At 37.8% G+C, this 19682-nt stretch overlaps 1 protein-coding gene across 1 annotated transcript in view; it reads right to left on the bottom strand.

The window, feature by feature from the left end:
- Nucleotides 1-19387, bottom strand: part of LOC104296055 (atrial natriuretic peptide receptor 2-like) — a 37195-nt gene extending 17808 nt beyond the window's left edge. Inside the window, exons 1-11 of the mRNA XM_009895880.1 lie at nucleotides 19373-19387; nucleotides 17143-17239; nucleotides 14291-14423; nucleotides 11719-11866; nucleotides 9638-9742; nucleotides 8916-9018; nucleotides 7208-7353; nucleotides 4529-4601; nucleotides 2146-2293; nucleotides 900-986; nucleotides 491-634 (exon numbers count right to left, since the gene is read on the bottom strand). Of these exons, the coding sequence (XP_009894182.1) occupies nucleotides 491-634; nucleotides 900-986; nucleotides 2146-2293; nucleotides 4529-4601; nucleotides 7208-7353; nucleotides 8916-9018; nucleotides 9638-9742; nucleotides 11719-11866; nucleotides 14291-14423; nucleotides 17143-17239; nucleotides 19373-19387 (1199 nt within the window). The remainder of the gene's footprint in view (nucleotides 1-490; nucleotides 635-899; nucleotides 987-2145; nucleotides 2294-4528; nucleotides 4602-7207; nucleotides 7354-8915; nucleotides 9019-9637; nucleotides 9743-11718; nucleotides 11867-14290; nucleotides 14424-17142; nucleotides 17240-19372) is intronic.
- Between the last annotated feature and the right edge of the window lie 295 nt (nucleotides 19388-19682).

Raw genomic sequence — 19682 nt, 5'->3', positions numbered from 1 at the left:
AAGAGTGTGCCAAGAAGATTATTCTCAAAAGAACAATGTCATTCCCTTTGTGGAAGTTTCATTGACAATGTGAACTCATTTTCTACATTGGTAAATATAATAAAGCGTTTATAAGTATGCTAATCATTTCACCAATGTGTCTTCACAAACATATGCAGTGATTTTTAATGAAACGGTAATGCCAAAGATATTTGGGAACAAAATGAAGTCACATGGGAAAAAAGGCTTACAAACAGTTTTGCAGTATAGCTAGAGGAGGGTTGAAAAGTCATTGGCTTAGCACGACCAGTGCTAAGCATTTGATTGCTCAAAAAACCAGAAGACAAGTTGGGCTGGATATTTGAATTAGCTTCCCTGCTTTCTTCTTTATTCTCTCCATATTGCAGTGCAGGCCTTTCTTATCCAAGGACCTAATCTAAAATTAACATCTTATCCTAAACAATACATAGCATAGATTGTATCACTTAGTTTTTCAAAAGTTTTTTTTTACCTGAAGCCCCAGTTCAAAGGAATGTCTTCATTGAGCAGAACATCACTCAGGCTGCCTTTGGGGCAGTACTCTGTCACGATGGCAACGTTTGGCACTTCTATACAACCTCCAATGAATTTGCAGAGATTGGGATGGTCAAGTTCCCTGTGAAAATGAACAGAAATGACAACACATCAGTAATTTTCATGGGTTGTCCCTCCTGCTTTTTGTAGAGTAACTGGAAAACCAGGCTTGTCTCACAATGTTGAGAGAAAAGTAAAACGGGTATAGGGAGATTTTGATATGGTGTCAAAGCAAAGTTTGAAAGAAAGAGGAATATGAATTTACAGTCACATTTGGACAGATTGTAACCCTTAAAGAACCAGTGTAAAAATGGAGCAATATACACTTCTCAGGTTTCACTTCTTACCTCACTTGCTTTACTTCTTTACGTATGGATTTGGACAGCGTGAATGTCTTCTTCACAATTTTCTTTATGGCCACCGTTCTGCCATCACTGAAATAGAATGAAATGCTGTTCACACAGTTTTAGGCCAACCTCATAAGCCAGACAGGCCACAAAAATGGACTGGATATTTTTTCTACAGTGAGCAGCTTCATCTCTTTAAAGATGAAGTACAGAATTTAAGCATGCCCATATGTGGGTGTAAATCTGAATCTGAGTACATGACAGGTGACAGGGCCCTGTTTCTATGATAAGGGAAGCATTAGTGATGATATTCAAGCATCCTTGGCCTGTGCATGACATTTGCAACATGAGAGTGTTAGAATCAGTTGAGGCAGTTGGATGATGGAGTAGCAGCAAAGGAAATGTCAGAGCTAGTGAAACATATACAGCACCATCGCTGCTATCTGTTGCTTCTGTCTACTGTTTTGGAGATCCACCACTGATATTTAACATCCTTTTGTTCCCATGGGATGAAACATTCTCAGCGATGAAGCAGCTGAGTTTGATAGACAGCAAAGCAATTTTCCTTGGAAGAATAAAGGAATCCAGTGGAGATACATGCAGGAATATAATATGGAGTACAGGTTCTGTGGTGTAGCAGATGTAGGTATGTTGCCAATGAGATTGAATGCCCCATTCTTACATCTTTACCCCTTGATCGATGTGATTGACCTTGATTCATCTGAGGAAAATGATGATCATGAAAATGTCATCATTCATAAAGAAGCAGCAAAAATCTCACTGTAAAATATCTATGCTGGACACGGTGTCTTATCAATGAAGTGGCTGTAATTTTGCAGAACAGTGATCTATGCTGAAAAAACAGCTGCTCTCCCAGCCAATGACACTAAGTAAACTCCTCAATCCTGCAAAGCACAGATCCTGCCCTGTGTTCCAAATACAGTTGAACAGTAAGGGCCATTCATTAACAGATGCGAGAAACATAATGCAGCCACATTCTTTTAACAAGTCCCCAAGAGAAAAGGAGAAATGATAACCAAAACAGAAGCCTGGCATAGAAGATATTCCACAGCCAGTACATGGTACAGAAGTCAGATGATGATATTAACCTACTGGATTTGGCCTAACAAGAGAAATGCAAGATTTTGCACTACATATCAACAGTAAGGCGGCAAGAACAAGAAAGCAAGGTGAAACTATAGTATAGTAGGTACTGCAGTAAATGTATAGTAATATATTGACTTACTATCTCCCAGTCTGGGTGAAGTACTGTTTCCTGGACATGTTAGCAGCTGCTGTGCAGGAGCTCAGAGCAGTGATACAGCTGGCATTGGAGTCACTGGGTGCTGGGGCAGCATTTATCATGCTTCCTGTTGCTGTCCGTACTACACGATCTACATGGGACGTGGGACGAGAAAAGGCACCTGAAGATGCATAGTATTGCAAAGATGGAGAATGCAGAGGCAGACAAACACAGGGAATTCTCCAAATTTTTGCATCTTAGCTGGTCTTGTTAACCCACAAGACAGAAAGCCATTGCTTGGAATGTGACTGCTGCATAAAAAGTAAAAAAGTTTCAGAGGTAATTCATTGCCAGAGATCTTTCTCATTAATCCTCAGGATTTGATGCAAGTTTTGTTTCTCTGCTCCTGGGTTGATTAGCCCTTGCTGCTACTTATATGCTGAGGACAGAACCAAGGGAAGCAGAGCAAGGCCTGTGCCATATTTTAACAAGTCTATTTGGAGCTCCTAGAAGACTATAAAGTACAGGGATGTGGGAAGTGATTCTGACACCAGAGGAAAATCAGACAAGAGCAACAATACAGTCAGATGAAAAAAAATAGCAGTGATCTCAGTGTATGTTTTTTAATCTCTGTTCACCAGCTCAAGGTAACAAAATGGATTTCAAAACAAATTTCATGAATTACATATCATTTCACCGTCTCCAGTTAAGCACCAGATTTAGCCAATTAGTCTTAATGTTTCATAAACCTCTCAACTCTCCCTGGTATGAGTATCCAATAAAGTGGTGCTGAGGAAGTTCAGCATACCACCTTGCACCAGGACTGCCATGTTCCCATACTGTAGTATTATCCATATGCAGTTCAAAATTGCATTGACCCTTGGAGGCTTTCTACATCATTTCACCCAGAAATACATTAGAGATCCCTGAGAAAGCTTTAAGAATGACTCTCTGTGTGTATACATGGTGCAATGCACCAAAAGAAAAGGAGTTATCCTGAAAAAATAAAGATAATTTTTCACAGCACAGACTACATACCCTGGATACAGCACTGCTGATGTTTTTCTATGTAGACAACTATGTGCTGCTATGGGTAGCTGTGTCCAGAGGAGACATACTGTCTGTTTCCAAATCTCATCATATTGTCAGTCCTCATTACTCTTAAGTTGTTAATTATCACCCCTACGTCTTAAACAGCATTGATGCTCCGCAGGAGCCTCTCCAGCAAAACTATGTCTTTCATCTTGTATTTTTCAAATTAATCTTTGATGTGTTATTTTTTGATAATCTTTCTAATTTCCCTTGGTCTCTTTCTATTGTTTCTCCTCCTGTGTGATGTTTATGACCTCTTCTAATTCACTATCAGATGAAAATTTGCTTACATTCCTTTTTAGTATATTGAAAGACACTTTTCCCTGAGTGTTTCATTTCTGTTTTCACAAATCTGGATTCAAACTCTGTTTGGTTGATGTACTCAAATGAATTTCTAAGTCAACATCTGTTCTTTACAGCAATGAGGATATCATACCAAAACTACACAGAAATTAATGTTGAAGTCCAAGGGTGAAAGTTTTTATACTGAATATTAACATAAGAATGCTCGACACTTCTACTAGCATCGCAATGACAAAACACAGATAAAGCAGACATCTTTCTAACAGTTCGTCACAGAGAAAGAGAGACTGTACATCAGCATAAACCTATCAGCTTCAGCAGACTTCTGTGGATTTACCCTTTCTGAGGGTTTAGGAATTGTTTTCCTTCTGAATGCTAAAACAACGAACAGCAACGTAAATAATCTATACCTATTTTAAGTGCAGCATAGTAAAGCATATAATAACATCTGATTTTATTCTTAGCATGTGTAATTAGAACCAATTAAATCATATTTTATATCCAGAAGGTAAAATGAAAAAAAAAACTCTGACCACATTGAATTACTTTTTGCAGCAAGTCTGTCACAGATAGTATACACTGAGAGAAATTAAGATGTCATGGTATCCCTCATTATATTTGTGCAAATCAAGGGCAACTTAGTGAGACCAATTATATAGAATGATACATCCACTGAAGCAACTGTAGTTTATTTTTTCCAAGTCCAGAGTTTATCTGTTTATTTTGGGATAGGCTTGTCTTTTTTAAGTGACAAATCACCATAAAAAAGAAGGAAACTATTTAAAATAACTTTGACATCCAAAGTTTCAATAAACAAAAATATCAGCGATCAGCTCATAGATGTTACAGGGGTGAAATTTCGGATATGTCTTTCACAAATTGGTTCACCTTTTGTAAGGCCCTTAAAACATGAAGATGTACTTATGATTGAGTTTATTTCTCCAAATTATTAAGGAAACTGATCATAGTATCAAAATGACAAGTTACTAACCTTGTTTGATGCAGGTGAAGTCTATAATCCAGCTTTCATCCCAAAACATCTTTTGTTTCTGATATTGAAACCACTACAAAAATAAATCAAATTCATTCTTGATGTAGCCTTACTGACTTCGAAGGGGTTAAACCAGAGATTATTTTTCTCAGATATGAAATTTTGTAAGTATCTGAACAAAATCTGATGTTTAATCATCCAACATATATTTTACGAGTAACATTAGAACCATGAGTGTTAATATCAGGCTTAGAAGAAAACAGCATCTAATAAATACTGTACATTCTATATTCTAGAATCTAATTACATGTCATATATTGCATTGGCTACAAACTATCCATTATTGTCAATACTTCTTATGCACTACATTTACATCTCAGCCTGGACATCAAATGAGTGGTTTACATCACCTCATGTCATGGAAATGTCCTATGCTATGCATGACAAGAAAACACTACATGCTGACCCCAAGATAAGGAGCAGTACATCTTTTGTCCTGTAATAGAATTAGCCCCCCGATCCACAAATGAGGTAATATTATGTCAAATACTCTAGCATAAAGAATATTAGGTGGGGATTCTGTGGCTACTTTGTAAAGAAAGCATAGAAATAATAGCTGATTTTCTGTAGACCTGACATGCAAAACTAACATAGAGGTGTGAAAACATGGTTTCAAAAGAGGAGCAGCAGATTAAATTATACAGCTGTTATAGCTGTTGTCAATGTCAAAATGTCAAACCAAAGCAGCATTTTACTATCATTTTACTGTTTTCTATAGTGTGGAATTTAACGTTGGGAATTATGCATTTGTTGAAACAGGGAACAAAAGCCCAGATAATATGCAAGTAACATGGTGTGGAGATTGTGTCAATATTTTGGTAAAAATTTATGCTAAATATAGAGCTCACTGAACCAAAATTAAGTCATCCCATTTATTTCAAAAGGTTTCTGAGAAAAGACATCTACATTTTGGCTTGCAAAGGTATGACTGAACAAAGACATATTAGCTAGAAGTGACCACTAGGCTTGCTGGAGACACTGATACCAAAGGAATCCTCTCCTCTGCTTGAATGATCAAAGAAGGCACTAGATTCCCAGATGGTTCTCTTTACATGATATTAACTACTGAATTGGATAAAAGGATTTTTCCTATTTTGTTTACTTATCACCTAAATAAAACATAAGAAGAAGAAGATTCTACTGCTGAAGTTGGCGGGAATAAGTATACAGAAATGCAAAAAGAAAAAAATAAACCTCAAAACCTACAGAAAAATAGATGAAATAATAGGTAAGCTACAAGACAGTTACGAAAACCTATGCAAGGCCAAGAAACCCCATTGCACTTCCTAAAATGCCAGCTGTTTAAAACTGTCCAAATTTCTCATCTGTCCAATTACACATTTCTATCAGATCATACGGTTTTACAGAACAGTTACTAGAAAAACATTGTCACAACTGCCCTGTGGATTATAAATGCTCAAATAGTTTTCAACGGTGCTTCCCCTCGTAATTCACAAAGCCACACAGAGAGGCACAGAATAGAGAGAAAACCTAATTGTGATTCGGGCCCCCTGTAGTACCTTACTTGGATGGAGAAGGCCATCAGCCTTCTCCTGCCCGTTCCCTCTCAGTGCACTTGCCTGCCTCAGATGCTCATGGCAACTGCAGCACAAATGGAAAGAGAAGGAATCCCTGAGGAAAGAGGAGCCTGTTGATTTACAGGATTTATAGGCCAAACCCCAAATAAATGATCTGTTACCTACATAGTCAATATAATGATTCTACAACTGCCATATTCACCTGTTAAATTCATGTTATAAAATTCAGAAATGTATTTTTTTTAAGATGCATATGCATAAGGAATGTAGATCATCTTTCCCAGACGCACTGTGAAGTAATAATCTGTAATAGCATGCTGTCTCTTCTTTATAAAGATATTTTCATTCAAAGGTATCCAAAACTACTTCTCCCATATTCATACACTCCTGTCTCCCCATTCCTTTTTTGTTTTTCCTTCATGAGTCTGCTATTATAATTGATACCTATTATGCAAAATTAATCACTTTGGACTGAACTAAACTGATTCAATTATACTAAGAAAATGAGCCTACTGAAAAAAAAAAAAGAAATCCCAAACAAAAAACAAAACAAACAAACAAAAAGATTCTTTCTCATTACTTCTATTAAGAATATCCCAAGTTGAATGTTTTCCACTACAAATTGTATTTGGATTCTGAGATGTAACGGCCTCTGGTGGAGGTAATCCCTTTATGAATCTACCTAATTTGTTTTTGAATTTATTGATACTTCTGGCCTCCATAGGGTTTTGAAGCAGTTAATGTCATAACAGAGTTTTATTCTGAATGAAAAGTAATCTTTACTGGCACACCCTAGTTCCCATGTTGTGAAAAACCTCTTCTTCCTTCACCATTATATATCCATCCCTCTGTTACATTCTTCTTCAATCCTCTCTTCCAGGATGAAAATAATAGCCCAACGAGCCTCTTCTCATAAAGAAGCCCAAAAGGTTGTTCCCCTTCCTTCTGCTTTCTTCCACAGCACACAGGTTCTGAATGCAGAAGAAAATATATCCCTCTACTAAGAGAGAGCTCCACTCTTAACTAAGCAAATCATAGAAGCAAGAGAAAGGAAATAGAAAAGAAGGGAAAGTATACTTACCATAACTGTCAAAATGAAGCCAGTGCAGACTAAACATATTGGTAAGGCAATTGCTATCCTAGCATCAGCAGACAGCGGGCATTCCCCACAATCTGCCGGACAGATAGAGCAGCCTTCTTCTTCCTCACAAAAGCCATCTCCACAGACTGAATAGAAAATGAAACACATATCAGAATATTTTAAGGCAGTTTCATCGATCCATGAGGTTGCATTCAGATTTAAACATGTTTCTTGAGCTGGGAAACCTCAGACTACCAGAGAGAATAAATTATGAAGAATCCAGAGATAGTACCCCAGCATCTGAAAGAATAATCTGATTTTTTGAAGTAATACAGGATCTCTTTGATCAGATTGTATTGTTAATGACATCAGACCCTTTGACATGTCTGTGTATAAATCATTTCATCACTGCTCTGTTTCTCATTGTCCGTCTATTTTTCTGAGACTTAGAGTTCCTCAAGGCAGGCATTGCCTTCTGTATTCTCTGTCCAGAGAAATTCTCCAGCCCTTGAGACCTCCCAGAATTTGGTGACCCCTCCTTAGCAGCAGTAGAAGACACTAGGTACTGTATAATGAAACCTTGCAACTCATACTTCAAGGATTTCTTTTTCTCCAAGGTCTTATGAAAATTACCTGCAGTATCAGATGTGATTTAAAACAAAAGCCCTAAAGGACAAAACTCCTTCTCCCGTGCCCTGAATGGTGTTTCAATTTTACCTCTATGACTAAACTAATATCATCCTGTACTTCAGTCTTCTGACACGAGCTGAAGGTATTATTCTGTTACTATGTAATATATTTTTTAAAAAAGCCTCAACAAAACAAAATCCACTGCTCAGTAGTAATTCTGCCTCAGTCCATTTGATTCCAGTGTAATACCAGGATAATCACAGAAATCACTTTCTGCCTCAGGGGTAGAGCTGCATTTTTAAAATTTCTTTTCTGATAAATTGTAAGTTTCCTGGAAAACTCAGCTGCAGCTGTCTTGAAATGAATAGTAAATTCTATAGTTAAGTACTTCAACCCACATTGGAGTAGCTTTGATCCTTTTTTTTTTTTTTTTTTATAATATTGGGAAATATATTCTCAAACTTCCAGAAGAGCAGTTAAAAAATCTATTGTGCTGACATTGTATTTTACCCAATATTTTTCTTCAGATTGTGTGCTTAATTTATTAAATAAAGTCCACTCTTTAAATTTTACATTGATCAGAGAATTTGTATGGTTATTTCTGCTGCGTTGCATACAGCTATACTAAAGTGAACGAAATACTAATGCCTTTGGGAGCAGCTGCATTTCAACGTGAGCAAGGGGGCCAAGATGAATTTCTGCCTTTCCAATGTGCTTACTGCTAGTCTGCTCCCCTTCAGATGAAGTGTCCAGGTCCTCACAACATACTAGTTGGAAGAATATTTTCACATTCCCATCAACTCCAGACAAGCCGTGTAGTGCCTGAAGCCGTTGGTCATGGTATTTGACTTTACCCATTTGACAGAGTGGGTTCTAGATTCACACACAGGTTAGAAGCTCAAACACTTTTTCAAATGTTCGGTGTTATGTGACGAAGAATTTTAGGCAGACTTTTGCATATTTCCAACAGTAAGGGGGTAGGAGTCCCTTTTGCTCTTGGTATCCATGCATGAATGATAAAAGCATTGAGATTTGCAGTCAGTAAGCAATTCCCTCGCATCCTGCTTTTATATCATACCTACTGCAGGAAGGACTGTGGTTTTTGCTTCCAGAGCAACTTGCATTCTCCCAACTCTGATGTGTGCAATGAGAGAAGTCACACCCACGTGAACTAAGACAACCTGCCAAACAAGCAAACAAAGCAGCAAGCATCAAAACTTCACTTGCATACAGTAGGCTATTTTAAGAACAATTGTCCAATTGTGGTGACTCGCAAAAGAATACATGCATTTTTTTCAGAATCAGGAAGGACAGATGTGCTTGACTGGGGAGAAAAATAGATGCGGGATAGACAACTCTTGTGTGAAAGGCAGGTCTGATTCCCCTCCTGGTGTGCATTCTTGTCACCAAGCAGGGCTATCAGCCTTGCATTCTGCCATGCGCTTCCCTGTTACTTCTGCTGGGTAGATGCCCCCTAATGACCATATTAACCCCCAACAAAGTCCAGTCTGTTGCGCAATATATTGTTAGTGTAGGCCTTAAATGGACAGATTAGGCTATTTTCTTCCTTCCCATCCCCATTACTTCTACTAACTGCCTAAGGAGTAGAAGTGTGAAAAGCTGTTACTCCCAAGTCAAGTCAGTTGGGAAATGATATTACTTATATGCATCGCTTACACACATAACACTGACAAATAAATGAGATGGGGAACACGTGCATGAGCTGCACTAAATGACTAGCAAGTAAGCTCTGAAAAGAGCAAACTATGTAAAATCCTGTATGTAATAAATGTACCTTACCTTGGCAGTCCAGTTTCTTTGACTCATTTTACCAGCTGTAGACAAAGTGTGAGTAAATATCTGGCCATCATCTGGGATCCATGGACCACATATTCCTCCTCTACCCTTTATCGGACATATTGGTTATGTCAGTAAAGCACAACTCAATGAAAATCCTAACTTATCATCTTTTACTTTCTTAAAATGACTTGTATTCTCTAACAGCAAATAGTGATATTTTATAATTAAATCTATTAAAATGCCAAAGCACAAGCAACACCGTTCTGTGATAAAATAGAAGATCAAATAAGAGAGAAGTAATTGTGCCTATACGGAGTTAAAATATCACAAATATTATTTTTACAGCACATGAGCCAAATTGTGGTCCCAAATTTTAACTACAGTAGAAGTATAAAGCTAACATGCTTTTTCAGGATTTGCTGTATTAGAACCAGAAGCAGAATCATATCCCACTTTTCAATATTTTTCTCAAGGGGTTTTATTGCAGTTTCACTTTTGAAATGGCAGCTTTTTTTTTTTTCCTTAATGAGAAAGGAAGGCATCTCTTCTGTGCCTGTTTGCAGAGCATTTCTCAGTAAAGCTGTTAAGATATAAACCTCCCAGCAATTGCAACGATAGTGGATTATTTTGGCTGTTAGAAGATCTTGCATTTTTTGTTTGTTTGAAAGGATTAAGTCTGTCTCCTAACTCCAGATATTTCTTCAGGCACTTCTTTCAATGCACTGTAAGATACAGACCAAATCAAAAGAAATGGAGTTCATGTTAGCTAAGATAAAGTACTTTAAAAGTCATGCCACTGAAAAAAAAAAAAAAAACAAACCAAACCAAAACCCAACAAAATTTCTTTCACATAATGGAAAAGGCTTGTGTGGAAGTGTATGTTCGATCTTCAGCAATGATACTAATGGCCTTCTTTCTGTAGGACAGTCAACCTCCTCAGAATTCTTGTAAGTAGGAACTGAAATATTTACAGTATTACACGGAAGCCAGATGATTCATTTTGGCTACATGCTTTCACCTTCCACACCTTAATTCCAATCAGAACTAATTGTGAAAGTAAGAAATAATGGAGAGATCACCACAGTGGTGGGATGTTGAAGGTCACTACTATGGTTCTAGACAAAAGTTTTGATGTGATGGTTCCATCAAGGATTCCTCTTTTAAAGCAAAGTCCTGGTATCAGCTAAGACCTCCAGGGAGTCATAAATAAGACAGCTCCTTAAGAAGAGACTGCCAAGAAGTAAGTTAGAGCTCCTGTGGAGACATTAAGCCTTCATACAGAAGGGTACATGAAATAGCCGCAGGATGTGTAGACTAGGTTTCCTATTACAACATCTTTGATCATGCAGAACGTGTCAGATTGCCAGAAGGGAGATCAACTAGAAAGACTGAGCAACTGCATGAAGGTTACTATGCAGAGTAAGGCTCACCTCACAGATAGAAGAAGAAAAAGAAAAAAAAAAAAAAGGTGTCCCAAACTGTACAGTCAGAACTTTAAATATTCATTAAAAGACAGACAGGGTCTTACAATGAGCTGAGCAGACAAGTTAAGAATGGATCCTGCTTGCATTGCATGAATGAATTTTGTTGTCTCATGTTTGGATTCCTTTTTTTGCTCTGATCCAATACAGAAAAAGCATTCCATCTCAGCACATGTGTATACAGCCTTCAGTTCTGCAAGTCACAGCCAGTGATACTCACCCCACTCAACTTCAGTAATTCAAGCAAAGCACTCAGGGTACCTCTATAAGATGCAGAAACAGTAACACCTCCAACTGACAATTTGCCCTGTACAGAGTTTTGAGTCAAGTAATCTCAAAGAAATGAAACTGGCCCCACTAAACATAATGAGAAATTCTGAATACTGTCTGGTCCAAAAATCCAGCCATTTGCTCTGCAGCCTCAGCATCTATTGCAAAACATACTAAAACTGACATACACCCCCACAGTAGTTTTAGTGAACTGTAGATTTGGTCTAATTGTAATCACAGAAAGACTTCATAAACTTGAACCTGGTTATTACAATGATGTCTCACTCAGTAGCAAGAACAGAGCACGTAACTTTGCACCATTATACTAACCATGAAGGCCAAAGGACAGGAATGAATGTTGGCATGGTAGATACAGCAGTTCTCCCCATTTGCATCTTTCCAGCTGGCAGGGCACTCATGTTGCTCACAGAATTCCTTCGCAGCAGTAGCATTGCTAGCCAAGCAGCAGAAAGAGAAACTTTTATATTCATTCCTCATTCCCCAAAATTGCAACAAGCACACGAGGGCCTGTTCTTTATCTTGCATGGAAAAATTAGCAGCAAAAACACACGCACTGAAATAAACACAGTTACGCTATATCTTTTTTGTTTTGCTTCTGGTTGAAGCAGTCCTACAGCAATGAAGATTGCTGTCAGCCAGACCACTGCCTACTGCCATGCTGTAGGAACTTCTCGCAGATACTGTGCTGCGAGCAGGTACCAGCCTCCACCTCTCTCCCCAGGCTGACTTCAAATCCCAAATGGGATTACTTGGCACCACTACATCTGGCACAAAGGAAGATACCATTACTCTACTTCCACTAGCAGAAATACGTGTGCCTGGCTACTTTCATTCTCAGTGTTTTCCATTATATATCTTCATCTATGCATGTGATTCACACATTTCATTCAGCTTCAATCTTTGCTCCACAACCCAAACAGCCAAGGAAAACAATGATATTGGACAATACCATCAGACACAATTCCCCCAAAATATAGAGCAAAAGGTGGACTTTATGAATAGACTTTCCTGCAAAACAAGGTGGAGCTTTTGAAAGTTTGTCCCTGAAAGACGAATGTAGTTACCTGGAAATGTGTGATGCAACACTTTTTCCCCACTGTTTTCTCAGTTACACTTTCAGTTGGTTATCACACTAATAAACAGATTTGGCTTTAAAATAAAATCATTTTCTGCAAACATGTTTTACTCAGCAGATACAAGCAGACTTACTTTTAGGGTTTAGTTTAAATGTTATGCACTTGTGATGTGTCTCTATATTCAAAGCAACGCCAGAACACCAGGATTTATTTTTCACTTTGCTTTTAATGATGGAAGAACTAGCCACTAATGAATAGACTTAAGACAAAAGACTGTATCATAAGAAATAAACACAAACATAAAGGATCAGCTTGACATAGATTGTGTTCACGGCCAGATTTACAAAGGTATAGACATACATGAAACCTGAGATAAGCAAATTTGCCAATCCCCAAGACATCTAAACAGATAAAACACTAAAATTTATTGGCCTTTGAGCCAGCCCATGCTGGGAATTAAAAAAATACTTAAGCAAGTTGGTGCCTTATTCTATCATGTATTTTTATTTATGGCTGCTTTTTAAAATTTATCCTGTACTTCTCATTTAATATCTTCATCATGACTTCACCCAATTATGCTGCCACCCATAAGTTGACTTGCCAGTATCAGCCATATTTGAGTCAGCCACAGTAAGCTTAAGAGCCAACCAGATAGTCTTCTAGTTCAAATGAGGTGCAAATTTAATCCCTTTGAAAAACTACAGCATGGATCTTTCTCTTTTAAAATATTTGCCATCTGTCTCTATGTGTAAGATATGTATACATAACCAAAGAGCAGAATTTTTCAGGTTTCTTACTGATTTAAGGGAGTAGGTCTCCCTGGAATGACTAGAAAAACAGATTCATTTCCAAGCAGTGAAAAAAACTGCTTTATGGTGACATTTTTGGAACTATTACTAGCTGTAAATTTCAGAAAATGTGGTAAACAAATTTTACAAAACTGTGTAACCATAGTACAAAAATGACAAATATACAATTTCAACATTTTGCAACTGCAAATGGATTATGGGTCGTCTTTCAATCTGAAAAAAAAATATCTCTGGATAACAGTTTCTACAATCTGAATCTTGCAATGTGAACACTCAGACTGGACGAGAAAAATGCAAGGTTTTCCATAAACATCTCTTACACTAACAAAGTACAGCACAGAAAGTGGGGAAAGACAACTGCAGCCTCTGTCCTGGACATAGCCATATATGGATGGAAAACTGCGATGTGTAGACAAAAGTGTAAAATTAGGGTGTATTAGCCTTTTAGTGATCTGGAGTTGTACACAGAAACATTTTGTATTTAACCTCTGTTGTCTACAGTTATCAACACAGTCTCTGAGTTGATACATAAACTTTTGGACTGATTTCAATCCCACAGAAATTGTTGAATTCAGTGGATTCAGGGTTGGGCCAGCCTCTTTTTTGTATCCATGTGATGTGCTTCAAACACACTTGTGATTAAAATGAGTACAGGACACAGTTTGTCTGGGGCTCGTGCTTAAACTTGAATTGTAAATTCCTTGTGTAAAGAAGACAAGAAGCGATGTTTAGAGGTGCACCGTGATAGTAATGCAGATACAGAATGACATGCCCTAGCCTTGACCATGTGGGCAAGCGTGCCGTGATGGCTGCTCTGAGAGCAAAGCCATTGCAGAGGGGAAAGTATCAAGGCAAACAGAGCTATAAGAGACCTCAAAAGATACAAGGAATTAGTGAGGAGGCCCGCAGTATGTGTTCCAATTATGTTACTGAAAACATACATACAGAATCCCCACATACTCATGACCAGGAAAGCTTTTTTATAGGAAATGATACCTGTGAGAAAGGATTCCATTTTGCACTGCATATTGATAAAAGCCATCTGAAGCAAAGACTGCATAGGTCACATTGAAGAATTCCCCACTCACAGCCTTTTCTGGAGGCCTTTGTACCCATGACATCTCCAGGCCTAGAAACAACACAGTCATGAGTCAACATATATGCTATACTGTTCTACTTTACAGATGTATAAAGATGTCAAACTTTCTATGTAGTGATTTTCATCTATTGTTGCTATTGCTCTTTTGAGCCCAAAACAGTCATCCTTTTTAGTGGCTGGAGAGGGAAACACAAATGCACATTAATTGAACACTTCTGACACTCACTTAAAAAAAGATCAAGCAATTGGAGAAATATGACAAAAAATCTGGTTGTCTTATCTAAACTAACTTTGCTCCCAGTATAATGTAGTGCTGCTTGTGCTGATATATTTGCTTTCCTCTTTGATCAGGCAACAAACATTGCTCTTCATTCTTGGCTGCTTTCACTGAGGTACACCTCATTATGGAAGAACAGACAACTCTAGCACACGTGAAATTCAGTCAAAACTCTTACCCTCATGAGACCTAAATTATATATACTGATAGTTATATATTTAAGAAAGCATTCTCATTTTATAAAACCACATCTAGAACAGAGGACAGTGGAAGGAGTGTTACTAAGACATCTGTCATTTTCCATTTCCACACTCTTACTGTGAAAGATAATTTATCCCAGTCAACTCTCTGGTCCCTAGAACACGTTATTACCTGCTCTGAGCCTGGAAATGAAGTGAGATAAGAGGTGGGAGAAGTTTTTAATTCATGTTCTCAAACAACACTATGAAAATCTTCCCACTCCATTCACCTACATTTTTCCATATTTTTGGTTGAAGGTTTTATTTCACAGCACATCAAATGACTTACATCATGAAAACGTGTAGCTCTCAGTTTGTCAGGAAATTTTAAATCCCTTCTGCAGAGGATGGGTAGACCTGCCTTTCCAAAATGAGAGCCTCATTTTGTTGTTTTTGCTGTTGTTCAATTATAAACTCTTTTATTACTCTTGGGTTGTTTTTACAAGTGTATTCTTCAGTTGCACTGTTAGTGAAGCTGCTATTTTTTCCCCTAAACATAATTGCCTTTCAAATATAAAGATGCAAATTGTAAAATAACCTTTTGCTTTCACATCTCCCTTGAAAAGTAAACAGTCATTATAAATGCTAACACTATGAGAGAAACTACTTACAGTAGAAAAGACTTACAAAGAAAGCTAGTGTGATTTGCACTGAAAGGTAAGAGAGAGCTGAGCTTCAGAGAATGTGAGAGAATGAAGGCAAAAGGTCAGAATAAATTTCTGTTAAATTACTTTCTACTTGCCTTTAAAGGTCTCACAAAGATAAATAAAACTCTTCTTTCAACAATGGATACTCCCACATCTAAATGCTTTGAAGATCTTGTGTTAAATCCACAGCAATGAGGCTACAGTACATGCCTCTTGTTTTGCTTTTAGCAATGCCCAGAAGGTGACAAGGAAGAATGACACAGACAGGCAGGATAGAGCTTGGACTTCATTCTAAAACTGGCTGTAAAGGTTATATGTTAATTAAGCAACCTACTCATACTGGTTTCCCTCGTACTCAGTTCACACTTTGATTATTAGTAAGAATACTTTAAACAAGTCATTTCTTCTGATAAATACCTGCTTCAGTGTTAAAGCAATAGTAAATTCATACAGTGATAAAAGTCTCAGTTGACAATCATCTAGATAGTCTTTGAATTTCACTGTTCCAAGAGAACTCTTTGGAAGATGTTTAACTGCAATATTGAGCTCAAAGTGTGACCCAGCAATATACTTCCTGGAGCGTTTTATCAGTATTAGTATGTCATTCTTGTTTTTTCTAAAAACCTAATTGGAATACATTGTCTCCAGTCTTCTCTTTTATAACATAAACAAAAGTGTTCTTTCACATCAGTTATTTATCAATCCGAGAGTCACAAAATCTCAGAATAGTTGAAATTGGAAGGAACCTCTGGAAATCATTTGGTCTAACCCTGTGTTGCTCAAAGCAGGGTCACCTAAAGCAGGTTGCACTAGGTTTTGTCTAGTTGGATTTTGAAAATCACCAAGGATGGAGAAACCACAACCTTTTTGGGCAACCTGTTCTACTGTTTGATCACCTTTACAGTATAAAAGATTTTTCCAATATTTAAATTTAATTTCTCCTATTTCAGTTGCTCTTTAATTATTTTGCAATCTCAAACAATCAATTTCCAACATAAAAATGATTCTATTTTTATTATCTTATCATGTAAATTCCTTTTCAAAACTGACTGGAATAAGTGGTTAAAGATCTCAGATTTTCTCGGTAAGTACTCATGGAACACAGTTTTGAACAAAGTGGAAAAGCATGATGCGTAGAATCAGTGATTTTCCTTACCGGCTGGAGGGTTTAAACACAGTCAACTTTTGAACTGACACTACAAAATTTCAACAATGACTCAATAGAATTTGCTGCAATGCAGAGCTCTCTGCCTGCTTTGTTTGGATTAAGTTGCATTTGGTTTTCTAACGAGAAATAAAATGTTTTCAATTTCTTTCTGGGGGAAAGGATTCAGCTGTTACTATTACTTTTTCTCTTGGAGCCAATGAATATTGGACAAATAATTGCTCTGAAGTATCTTTTGGTCATTTTCTTTCACTTCCTTCTCTAGAAAGAGAGGTTGTCACTGATTCAGATGCTTTACACCATGCAAAACATTCGTCATGAATTAGGTATTATTGTGAGTACTTAAATTTGGGGTTTAAGCCCTTCCCCAAGCAAGAGATGATCTTAATCATCAAGATGAGCAGCTTTAGAACTCTCTTACCTCCACAGTCCAGCATGTTATACTCATCTGGTTTTTCCAGGGGCCAACAGTCATAGTCTTTGTTATCTAAATCATGCCACCCCTTCACTAATATCACCTGCCAGAAAAAAAAGCATATGAATAGACTCCAAAAAAGACAGGGAATATGAGAAGGATGAATTCCATCTCCAAACTTTATGTTTCTTCTACAGAAATCAAACCAAATGCAGAAACACAGCCTGGCAAATTTCACTCTCTTTACCTTCTGGAGAAAAAAAATGACAGCTTCCGAGGGGTATACAAACTCAATCAGTATATTATTTTGATCTATCCAGAAATTAGCCCTGAAACAATGAGGGGACTTAACTAACCCTTCTCTTGCAGAAGGGTTTCTCTACAAAGAGTGGGTGGTTCTAGGATCATACGCAAAGAGATATTTGATTCACAGAAGGTTTTTGTTTGCTTTTAAAATGGCACCTCCCCTGCTCCAAACTGCTCAGTTTCTGTTAATCTTTTACACCTAAACTCTCTGAATGAGTCATTTTTTGTTATACCTTTAATAACACAACTGTTAATTATATAAATGTTAAAATATGTAATTATAGATAATATTAAGATTGCATAAGCCTATTACAGGTAGAATACAGAGTCATAATAGCATACAGATTGAATTGCAACAGCAGCAGAATATACATTATACCTGTATATTTATTATACATTATAATACATATATTACTCATGTATTAAAATATATACTCTAGGGTATGTATGAACAGAACAGAATATGTTATGATAATGCACCCTGGTCTTATTCCACTTCTAGTAGAAGATAATAGTTTCTATTTATATAATTTGCTATTATCTTTCTATATATTATTTGACAATAATAATCTACTGGATTATACAATTACTTATCACAGTATTCATGGAATAAGACAGAATTATACAATTGATTTTTCCTGTATATTCTTCTATTACTCTTGTTTTGTACATTACTAAAATAACATTCAACAATTGCCTGGTATAAATAGCTGTTTGACTGCAATAAGCCATATACAGCTCTTTCCGTATGCACAGACCACAGGAATAAGTTCTGGTAAGTGGATCGATGTAGTTTACCTACCAATAAACTGAGGAGGCTTCGGAGCCCTACGGCTGATGTTTTGACAGCTCTCATGCTCCCTAACACGAACCCAGCTCACCAAGTGTCCGGGCTGCTTCTGATACTGCTGTTGCTACTGAATTAGATGTCCTTGCCTAAGAAGGGGGGTTGCTAGGCAAGTTGATCCTGGCAACTCCAGCTGCTGCAGCTGTTCTGCCTCTTCCTTCCCTCATCTCCCCTACCTCAATTCTTCTTGGTGCAGAGTGGAAACACCCCTCTGCACCTCTGCTGAACATCTCTGAAAGATCATCACTTGTGTTAGGGGCAGCCCCGCTCTCAGACCATTGACATTTGTGTGCCTGTAAGCTCAAAGCTGGAGTAGCAATGGAAGGATGTAAGAGACAACTTGTAAATTCCCCGAAACAAATAGGGAGAGATGATAGGGAGGGGGAGGAGGCCCTCTGACCCTCACTGACACATGTCTCAAACACTCGCAAGTACCTTGAAATATAGCTATAGATGTGGGGTGGGTAATGTGGGGTCTGGATAATGCAGGCCTTTTCCTCAAAGAACTGATAAGTCTAAAATTTGCTTATCTCTTGTGTGACTCAGGCAAGAAAACTGGTCTGAATACACACAATGTGTCTGGGGAGGCAAAGTCTTGTGAAGACAGGACTTTCTGCTCAAATTGTGAAACTTGTTAGTTCTCTGTTTTGGGGGCCATCATATCCAATGAATGACCTTTGCCTCACTATCCGTGAAATGCATATTGAAGTTGACACCCTGCATATGCTAATGAGGATTATCGAGATCATGCTAAACATATATTAGCACTCATCCGTCCACCCAAATCATGCTACATGTCACCTGGCAGGGGGGGAAACCTGAGACAAAACTCGCACCCTAGCTGTAGGGTGGGTCGAACAGATACCACAAACATAAAGGGGGAAAATAAGTACCACAAGGGGGGATCCATGGAGGAGCACTCCTATGAACTAGAGATACCCACTGGCTGGACCAACCCTGAATCAGGACCGGTGATCTCTTTATCTCTCTCTCTCTCTTGCTCTGTCTCCTTCTCTGTCCCTCTGTTTCTCTTATCTTTTCTCCTTTCTGTTAAAGTTGTTAAGTAAGTTATGCAAGGCATACCTTACTGCTCGCCATAATTTGTTACGTACCTAACCAATTATTGTGGACTCAGTTACAAAATATATTAGTTACTGTGGGAATCTAATAAATGTTTTTGTATGGACCTTGAGAGTTGTCTCACCTTAGTCCACACCCCTGGGGATTTGTGAATCTGAGTCACTTCCCACCCCTCTTTTCTGAGTAGGGCATGACAGAGGATTTTATTTCACTGCCTTGTTGAACTTGGGCAGCGCCTGACCGTTGGGCAGATGAATCAATACTGTGGAAATAAACATGGAGACATCGCTGGGCCTAGGGGAGAAGAGGTGGA

Source organism: Charadrius vociferus, unplaced genomic scaffold, assembly GCF_000708025.1.
Source record: "Charadrius vociferus isolate BGI_N301 unplaced genomic scaffold, ASM70802v2 scaffold231, whole genome shotgun sequence".
NCBI classification, from domain to species: domain Eukaryota; kingdom Metazoa; phylum Chordata; class Aves; order Charadriiformes; family Charadriidae; genus Charadrius; species Charadrius vociferus.
This window is presented reverse-complemented; position numbering and strand designations above follow the sequence as displayed.